General features: G+C 25.3%; 1 protein-coding gene across 1 annotated transcript in view; it reads left to right on the forward strand.

The window, feature by feature from the left end:
* Nucleotides 1–10,684, forward strand: part of rau (RA domain-containing protein rau) — a 56,650-nt gene extending 45,966 nt beyond the window's left edge. Inside the window, exons 2-5 of the mRNA XM_065500468.1 lie at nt 7,747–7,920; nt 7,999–8,108; nt 9,265–9,589; nt 9,660–10,684. Coding sequence (XP_065356540.1) covers nt 7,747–7,920; nt 7,999–8,108; nt 9,265–9,589; nt 9,660–10,571 — 1,521 coding nt within the window. The 3' untranslated portion in view covers nt 10,572–10,684. The remainder of the gene's footprint in view (nt 1–7,746; nt 7,921–7,998; nt 8,109–9,264; nt 9,590–9,659) is intronic.
* The last annotated feature ends 395 nt before the right edge of the window (nt 10,685–11,079 follow it).

The following is an 11,079-nucleotide window of genomic DNA, read 5'->3' on the forward strand; positions in this document are numbered from 1 at the left end:
TTCTGAAAATTTTCATTAAATTACGTATTTCGAATTAAATCACTAAAATTTTAAACTTTTATGAAATTTTATCACATTTTAAAAGTTATGTTCGAAATTATAGATTTTTTTAACAAGAATTTTTAGCATATTTATTGTCTAATTTTAAAAGTTATTTGCAAAATTCAAAATTTTTCTTCATGTTCGAAAATTCGAAATTAAAATTTTTTACGAAAAAAAATAATTTTTAATGGATTTTTATCACATTTTAAAAGTTACTTAGAAAACATAAATTTTAATTTTCTTAAAACTTTCCTTAATTACGATTTTCGAAATTAAAAATTTGTTAAAAAATTTCGAAATTTTTTCGAGTTTTTATCATATTTTAAAAGTTATTTACAAAACATTCGAACTTTATTTCGGAAAATCAAGCGATTTTTAGAAAATTTTGAAACATAATATGAACATAATTTTTCATTTTCGAACATTCGAACTTAAGTTCGAAAATATTTTAAAACTGAAATGACATTTTTGTTTTTAATTTAAAATTTATGTTTCATCATGTTCGAAATTATTTTGTTAATTTCGAACAAATTTTAGTTTTTAACACATTTTTTAATTTTTTATTATATTTCAAAAGTTATTTACAAAAGTATTTTTTTTTTTTCGAAATATTCTAAATTTCGAATTTAAGCTCGAAAAATTTTGAAGACTGTTTTTTGAGTAAAATTATTATTTTTTATTCTCCTTAGGAAATTTTGAAAGATAACATGAACAAATAATTTTTTTTCAAAAATTTCGAACATTCGAACTTACGTTCGAAAATATTTTAAAACTGAAATTGAATACTTCCTATATCAATTTAAAATTAAAACAGCTCTATATCAACAATTGTCATATTCATTATTGATTTTCATCAAGAGATAGGGAGAGACGTGGGTGCTCTTATCTCTCTCCCCCCTTACATAGAGAAACCTTAAAATCTTTAACCATAATTTCCGGTAATTGTGTGCCTAAATTAATTATTTCCACTAATAAAGCCTCATTTCATGTATAATTATGCCAACATAAGCTTATTGAATTCAAACTACAACAGAGACCCTTCTTCATACAAATCTTCACATGATTGCAGTCCGTTACAGTTGGCCGCTTGCATGTTCATTCGTTCATTCATACCTTCTACACCCCCAAAACAAAACAGAACTGCACTCATACAGTGTGAACGCACGATGGAATTATGATTCTGCCTCAATGGCTGTCATATGCATCAGCCAACTACACACAAAATTTAATAAAATTTTTTTAACTAAATTTTAATTGTGGGGAATTGTAATTGTACTTGTACTCATGTTGTTTAAATTTTTTCCATTTTTTTTTTGTTTGAAATTTAATTGTTATTATTGTTTGTTTAATATTTGTTGTTGCTAGTTTGTACATAATTTCGCATTGTTCGTAGTACGTCTAATTTAGCGTGTGAAGATTTTCGTTGTTGAAAAAAGTTGTTTTTTCATATGTCTGCGTTATAATTTATGAAAAGATGATGATGATGATGTAAAAGAAAACTTAGCTGAAATATGAAATTGAATAAAATAAATTATTTTCAAAATGATTACAATGGAAAATTGTGTGAACAAATTGAGGGTGATATATTAATTACGAATTTTTTAGTTACAAAACTTAATAAAGTTTCTGTAAGCTGAAAAATTATGGATTTTTTTCTACTATTTCTACCATTTTTTTGAGCTCTTAGAAAAAAGCACTTCTCAGATGCTGTAGTGTAAGGGCTCACATAAACCTTGTTTCAAGTGGAAACTCACTATAGAAGAATCATGAATTCTGTAAGAGAAAAAGAGAGTAATTGCTAGAACTTTCTTTACCTTACTGAAAAAAATATTTTTATTTCTTTTTCTATTGAAAACTATGCTTTTATTTTGTTTCAATTTAAGTTTTCTAATAAATTTTCTTCTTTTGTCCAGAAATTTTTAAACATTTCTTAAATATTTTGTAACAAATTGATTTAATAAGTAGGTCTTGTGTAACTTTAGACTTTTTTCCAAACATAAAAGTAAAAAAGAAATATAAGAAAAAACTTTTCTATAATTTATGGCCATTTTGTTTTCAATGACTAAAGTTTCAAGTGATGATATTTTTTCATATATTTTTACACTTATGTATGTATAGATGTATGTTGTAGTTATTGCTTTAAAACGTTTCATTTACTTAACACGTACTAAAATATAATGTAATATGTACTAACAGTAAAACCTCAATAAATTTAAAAAAAATATTAAAAAAAACTTTTACCTCCTATGAAATTTTCTTAATATAATTTGAAATCTCCTTAAAAGTTTGATTTTTCTTATAATTTACTTTATGTTTTAATCACATTTATCCATGTTCCACTGTAGTTTTCCCAACTTCTGTTCATTCCTTACACAAAAAAAAACCTTAACGTTATTTTACCTACATACTCATATTTGTACAATTTTTCTAAGCATTATATTTTTTTGCTGCCACAAAAAAAGCAAGAAACTTATGAAACTATTTCTTTTTTTTAGACTCTACAAGTTTATTTAATGTTTAAAAGTTCACAAATATGTCTGTATGTATGACTAGGGTTTACTATAAGCAACATTTGCTTACTTACTTGCAGAATATTACACACTTTAAAGTGACAAGTTATGAACATGCATGAGATTTCTTAAGAAACGAACTCAATTTAAATATGTTCATATTTAAAAGTGTCAAATATTGTGACAAAAGTTGAATTAAAATGAAACTTTTAAAGAAAATATTCTAGGTATTTAAAAAATTTGATAATGAAAGCATATATCTGGAGGACTAAATAAGGCTGGAAGCAAGTTTATGTCGGAATATGGTCTTTAATAAACTGAAACAATTTTTCAAATCTCTTGATTACTACTAAAGTTTTGATAAAAAATCGGCTATTAAAAAAACAAAAAAGCAGTATAAAATAACCGTAGATTTTTTTTAATATCACAAACCTTCAGTTAGATCAGTTGAAAATAAATTTTTGTCACTAATTTTAAGTTTTAAGAATAAACCGAATTTTTTTTTTAAATTTTGAAAAAAAATATTTTTACTTAAATTGAGATTACTCAAAATTAAGTAAAGCTAATTAAACCAATTTTCATAAACATCAATTTAAAGTAAAGGACTATAATTTTACGAAACAATTATTTAAATATAATGATTAAAGCAAAAGTTATAATGAAAAATAGGCCATTAGAAAAAAAACAAAAAAAAAATATTTTATTTATATTTATATTAAAATAACTCTAGATAGCCTTTTATTACGAAAAATTAACTAAATCAGCTAAAAAATAAATTTAATTGACAAATTTAAGGTTTCAAGTATAATTTTAAATTTTTTCAAAATTATTTTTTTTTACAGAAATTAACATTACTCAAAATTTAATGTAGATAATAAAACCAATTTTTATAATAGTAAATTTTAAGTAAACAGCTATAATTTACTGGAAAAATTATTGAAATCTATGAATTACTACTAAAGTTATGATAAAAAATAAACCAATAAAAAGAAAAAATAAAAAAAATTCCAAAATTTATTTCTTATTTTCATTTAAAATAACTCTAGGTTGTCTTTGATTCTGAAATAAAATTTATTTAAATTAATTTCAAATAGATTTAAACCACAAAATTTATGTTAAGAAATAAAAAGCAAAATTTTTCAAAATTAAAAAAAAATATTTTGTACTTAAACTAACATTACTCAAAATCTATCAAAGATGAAACCAGTTTTAATTATAGTAAATCTATAGTAAACAGCTACAATTTACATTAAAAATGATTGAAATCTATGAATTACTACTCAAGTTATGAAAAAAATAGGCTGAACAAAAAAAAAAAAAAAATCAGAAATTTATTTCTTATTTTCTCTTAAAATAACCCTAGAATGCCTTTAATTCTGGAATAAATTTAATTTGAATTAGTTGCAAATAAATTTAAGCCACAAGATTTATGTTACAGAATAAACAGCAGTTTTTTTCAAAATTAAAAAAAAAAATTATTTTGTACTAAAACTAACATTACTCAAAATCTATCAAAGATAATGAAACCAGTTTTTATTATAGTAAATCTATAGTAAACAGCTACAATTTACATTAAAAATGATTGAAATCTATGAATTACTACTCAAGTTATGATAAAAAATAGGCTGAACAAAAAAAAAAAAAAAATCAGAAATTTATTTCTTATTTTCTCTTAAAATAACCCTAGAATGCCTTTAATTCTGGAATAAATTTAATTTGAATTAGTTGCAAATAAATTTAAGCCACAAGATTTATGTTACAGAATAAACAGCAGTTTTTTTCAAAATTAAAAAAAAAAATTATTTTGTACTAAAACTAACATTACTCAAAATCTATCAAAGATAATGAAACCAGTTTTTATTATAGTAAATCTAAAGTAGACAGCTACAATTTACATTAAAAATTATTGAAATCTATGAATTACTACTCAAGTTATGATAAAAAATAGGCCAATCAAAAAAATAAAAAAAAAATCAGAAATTTATTTCTTATTTTCATTTAAAATAACTCTAGATTGCTTTTAAATCTGTAATAAACTTAATTTAAATTAGTTGCAAATAAATTTAAGCCACACAATTTATGTAGCAGAATAAACAGCAGTTTTTTTCAAAATTAAAAAAAATACTTATTTTGTACTTAAACTAACATTACTTAAAATCTATCAAAGATAATGAAACCAGTTTTTATTATAGTAAATCTAAAGTAAACATCTACAATTTACAATAAAAATTATTGAAATCTATAAATTACTACTCAAGTTATGATAAAAAATAGGCAAATCAAAAAAAAAAAAATAATAAAATTCCAAAATTTATTTCTTATTTTCATTTAAAACAACTCTAGATTGTCTTTAATTCTGTAATAAACTTAATTTAAATTAGTTGCAAATAAATTTAAGTCACACAATTTATGTAGCAGAATAAACAGCAGTTTTTTTCAAAATTAAAAAAAAAACTTATTTTGTACTTAAACTAACATTACTCAAAATCTATAAAAGATAATGAAACCAGTTTTTATTATAATAAATCTAATGTACACAGCTACAATTTACATTAAAAATTATTGAAATCTATGAATTACTACTCAAGTTATGAAAAAAAATAGGCCAATCAAAAAAAAAAAAAATAAAGAAATTCCAAAATTTATTTCTTATTTTCATTTAAAATAACTCTAGGTTGTCTTTAATTCTGAAATAAAATTTATTTAAATAAATTTTAAATAGATTTAAACCACAACATTTATGTTACAGAATAAAAAGCAGTTTTTTTCTATCAAATCTATCAAAGATAATGAAACCAGTTTTTATTATAGTAAATCTAAAGTAAACAGCTACAATTTACATTAAAAATTATTGAAATCTATAAAATACTACTCAAGTTATGATAAAAAATAGGCCAATAAAAAAGAAAATAAAGAAATTCCAAAATTTATTACTTATTTTCACTTAAAATAACTCTTAATTCTGTAATAAATTTAATTTAAATTAGTTGCAAATAAATTTAAGCCACACAATTTATGTAGCAGAATAAAAAGCAGTTTTTTTTCAAAATTAAAAAAAAACTTATTTTGTACTAAAACTAACATTACTCAAAATCTATCAAAGATAATGTAACCAGTTTTTATTATAGTAAATCTAAAGTACACAGCTACAATTTACATTAAAAATTATTGAAATCTATGAAATACTACTAAAGTTATGATAAAAAATAAGCCATTAAAAAAAAATAAAAAAATTCCAAAATTTATTTCTTATTTTCACTTAAAATAACTCTAGATAGCCTTTAATTCTAAAATAAACTTAATTTAAATTAGTTGCAAATAAATTAAAGCCACAAAATTTATGTTACAGAATAAAAAGCAGTTTTTTTTCAAAATTAAAAAAATATATATTTTGTACTTAAACTAACATTACTCAAAATCTATCAAAGATAATGAAACAAATTTTTATAATAATAAATTTTAAGTAATCAGCTATAATTTACTTGAAAAATTATTCAAATCTGTTGATCATAACTGAAGTTATGATAAAAATTAGGCCTATAAAAAAAAAATTTGAAAAGAAAAAAATTAATTTCTATATATTATTTGAATTACTTACTGAATTGAACACGTACGACTACTATTTGTTTCGATCGATGCAGAAAGCTTTCTCTGGGATACGCTTCACTTCAGAACAGAGTATCCGAAATTTGCTTGATTTGTTCTTGACCTCATCAGATGAGCAGTTATTTTGTCTCGGAATCCATATGTTTACAGATAGCTTAAAACATCCAATAATTTGAATAAATTTATATTGTATAAATGCTTCAAAATAAAAGCTAAAAATATGAAAAAAATCCCGCATTTTTAAGTTATACACCCAATAATTTAATTAATTCTTTATTATTTAGTATAATTATCTTTAACTTTTTATCAAATTTGTAAAATACTCTCCAAAGATTCTCCCCTTTAAGTTTGTTTAAACTTCATTTTTTACTTTATTTCAAAACTATGACTTAAAGTAATGTATGTACTTCCCTTTTATTTTATGTTGTAGTTAGTACTTTTTTAAAATATTTAAATATATAGTTTGTCAGAGTGTACAGATTTTCTTCTATTTTATTTATGTAAATGCGTAAAGAACATGTTGGCATGTAGGAACACGTACGTTTGCATTATTATTACATACTGCTGAGTAGAAAATTATGAACAAGAATTTATGAATTTAATAATAAAATGAAAGAAAAAAGAAATTTAAAAAATGACTGATAAAAGAAACTACATATTTTCATAATGAAGATAAAATGATTTAAAGCTAGAAATATAAGAACATATATGATTAAGTTTAAGAGAAAGAGAAACGCTTTCTCATAAATCTAGCTTACTATGTAAGCATTAGAGCTTCTTATCTAACTACTTAATTACATACAAAGTAATGCTTAGTCAGTTTTAATAAATTAAGCTTAACATAAAGCTAGTTAAATTTTATAAAATAAAAGGATTTATGGCTGACTGCTTTGAAACTTTTGCATAGTTTTAACCACCCAATATGGTGCCCTCTTTTTTTGAACTAAACTCTTTCAAATACTTTAAATATGGGTGTGTTTCATGTACTTTAAATATACTTTATAGTTATTTAAAAAACATAATATTTATTTACTTTACTTCCCGGTAATTAAGCCAGCAAATTCCCTCTACTCTTTATAAATATATTTTATGTAAATATTACCCATTTCTCCCCTTTTTTTTAATACAATCAATAGTTAAAGGCTTATCAAACAAACAAGCCCCTATAAAGAGAATTTGTTTATGCCCCTTTTTGTTTTTTTTTTGACAAACTTTACCAACAATTTAAATCTTTAATGTATGCAATACATTTTTTTCCAAAACCAGAAGAAAAAAAAGGTATGAATTTATATTTAGACAAAAAAAACATACTTTTTTGTGTGTTCTGCCTGAATGAACCGGATACATCTTCTTAAGTTTTTTTATACAAAAAAAAAGTGTATTTGTATATTGAACTGTAGAGGTTTTTTGTTTGAAATTTTATCATAATCAATTGTTTGGAACAATAAGGTTGTTGATTTCTTTTCTTTTTGTTTGCTTGCTGATTTTTTAAATAAAAGAAAAATCTTTATATTTTGTTTAAAATCTAAAATTCTTAGAAATTTTTATTAAATTCCTTTATTTTTCCTTTTTTATTTATTTATTACAGATGCTAAAACACGTACAAATCTCACCCTTGCGCAATCGTTCGGATTCAGTTTCCATGCGTTCAAGTACCTCTTGTGCCTCCTCCATGTGTGGCAGTCCTGAGCCACCCAGCGATTTACAACGAACCCCCTCCAGAGCCTCCAGTTATTCCAGTTTAAATGAACAATTGCCTCAGGTAGGTTTTAGTTACAACAGCTCTCAATAGCTTACTAATAATGGAAAAATATTAATTTAATTTTAAATTTCTTTACAGACAACTATTAAAGTATTTACCAGCTGTTTGAAAATTGATATTGAATACAAAACTTTGGGCATACAGTGGGATACCACTAGTAAGGATGTTATCATGCAGCTTTTAAGACGGTAAGTTTAAGAAAATTTTAAATAAAACATTTATTTTGTTGTGTTTACCGAATTCTGTATCATCAAGCAAGTTTTTCTCAAGTTATTACACAACTTTAGTTGTGACAACAAAATTTATTAAGGGAACTTTTGATTTCTGTTTCAGCAACTAAATATTTCACTTGTTGTTACAAAATTTTAGTTCCAACAACAAAAATTTTTAAAAGAAATTTAGCTTTTTGCTTTATCAACCAAATTTTTCACTTATTGTTACAAAATATTAGTTCTAACAACCAAAATTCCTAAACAAACTTTTGGTTTTAGAGTTTTCAACAAAATTTTTCACTTGTAGTTACAAAATTTTAGTTCTAATAACAAAATCTCTTAAAATAACTTTCGGTCTTTATTTCATCTACCAAATTTTTCATTTGTTGTTACACAATTTTGGATCTAACAAAAAAAGCTCTTAATAGAACTTTAATTTTAGTTTTCACTTGTTGTTACAAAATATTAGTTCTAACAACAAAATTTCGTAAAAGAACTTTCGGTTTTTATTTCTTCAACCAAATTTTTCAATTGTTATTACAAAATTTTAATTCCAACAATAAAATTTGTTAAAAGAACTTTCGGTATTTGTTTCATCAATAAAATTTTTCACTTGTAGTTACAACTTTTTAGTTCGAATAACAAACGTTGTTAAAATAATTTCCGGCTTTTATTTCATCAACCAAATTTTTCACTTGTTGTTTCAACATTTTTTGTTCTAACAGCAAAAGTTCGTAAAAGAACATTCGGGTTATGTTTCAACAACCAAATTTTTCACTTGTTTTTACAAAATTTTAGTTCTAACAACAAAAGCCCTTAAAAGAACATTCAGTTTCCATTTTGTCAACCAATTTTTTCACTTGTTGGTACAAAAGTTTTGTTCTAACAACAAAACTTCTTAATAGAACCTTGGTTTCCATTTCTTTAATCAAATATTTCACTTGTTGTTACAAAATTTTAGTTCTAACAACAAAAGTTATTTTGGTAGAAACCCTAATTCGTTTATTTTAAATACAATTCTGTTATTACAATCATTATAGATCAGAAAATTGGTTGAGATTAGAAACCCATTTTATTTATCTCTCAAAAATGTCCTTAAATTCATATTAAATCCATAATTCACTTATTACAGCCTTAAAATGCGTCATCGTGATCCCCGTTTATTCTATTTATCCATGGAAGTTTCCGTTAGACGTGCTGGCGTTAAAACCATTTTGGTTTTAGATGAAGACACCCGGCCAGCCATATTGCAAGCATGTCATCCCAAAGGTGAATCCAGATTTTGTTTGCAGCTTAAGCCTGGTGGTCTAATAAGAGTCCACACATCTGCTTTGCAACCCTCTTCACAATATAAATCCCTGGTAATATCCGAGGAAACCACCTCAGATGAATTATTGCAATTGCTGCTATCCTGTTACAATTCCATGGAACCAGTGGAACAATTCTCCATATATGAAGTAAGTGAACCTTAAATTTCTTAAACTATTTAAAACAAATATTAAATTTTATTTAAATGTTTCCTTTTAGGTGTGCCCAGGACAAGAGTATCAACGTAAACTACACCCAGATGATATTCCCCTGAGAGCCCAGGCCGAACGTGCCAAACGTGGTGAAACTTGCCATTTTCTGGTGAGACGTAATCCCAACTATGCTAGACGTCGCCAAATTTTGAATGCCCTCGATGAAGTGGTGAAAACCTATGGCTCTTCGACGTCCACCACTACCGCCTCTGCCCACCCTAATAAGTCCTATGATACTGACAGTAGTCTATGCTCTTTGGATGACAGCTCTAGTTTATTGGATGTTTCGATGGACTCACTATCGGATGATATGCAAAGTTTAATGACCAGCGATGATGAATGTGCCTCCTCAACATCTGGCTCTTCAGATAGCTCCTCGGATGGCTGCAGCAGTATTACCAGAACTCCCTCTACCCTCACCATAGTCAAACAGCCCATAGATATGTGTGTGCACTGTCAAAATAACTACAAGTCATGTGATTTTTGTCACAAAAATCCGAACATGAACTTGCTATTGAGAAGTCCCAAATGCAGCAATACCTCCTTTAACAACAACAACACCTCCATCTCCAACCTACCCACCTACAGTCCTGTATATAATATACGCGAGATAAGAACAGCATCGCATTCCTTTTCGTTTTTGGGCAATGATAAGAAATTATTGGATATCGAACTAAATGGACGTTTTGAGGCGCCTGCCAATCGTTTACGGCCCCAAAGTGTGTACATGGGTCGTACATTGCCACGCATGATTATGGATGCCACCAGCACCTATGAAACCACTTCCGCTGATGAATTACTCACGCCAGATGTTAATGGCAATCATAAAGTTAGTTCGTCTACGGAAACTAGTAATGTAGCGGGAGAAGCGGTTAATAATAATCCAGCCAAGGGTTTGGGCCATTTTGTTTATATATAAGTTTGAGGGGGGACCTAATAAGGCCTAGTTTAAGGGGTCCTAATGTATATTTTTATGGTCAAGTATTTTTTTTGTTGTTGATAAATGTAAAAGAATAGACGCTTTATTATTTAGAGTAATGCCAAAATAATGATTTTATATAAAGAATTGACGAATAACAGCACAAATTTAAAAGAATTTGCACAAATTTTGGAGATTTTTATAAAAAAGAAAATTTAAAAAAAATAATTTAAAAGAAGATGCGAAAAATAAATTTAAAAATTTTTAGATTTTAATAGAAAATATTAACTTTGTTTAAGGATTTAAAGTTGTCGATACTATTTCATATTTAAAGCAGTGGTCGCCACAAATTTTAAAGAATCCTAAAAATATTAGAGATTTTTACAAAAAATAATTAACAAAATAGACCAAATTGTGCCTCAACTAAGTTCATAAAAATTATCAAATACGAAACATAAATCATAATCAACATACAATGAAATTCAATGTTCTCGTTATGCCTACCACT

The sequence above is a fragment of the Calliphora vicina genome, chromosome 2 (genome assembly GCF_958450345.1).
Source record: "Calliphora vicina chromosome 2, idCalVici1.1, whole genome shotgun sequence".
Lineage (NCBI taxonomy): Eukaryota > Metazoa > Arthropoda > Insecta > Diptera > Calliphoridae > Calliphora > Calliphora vicina.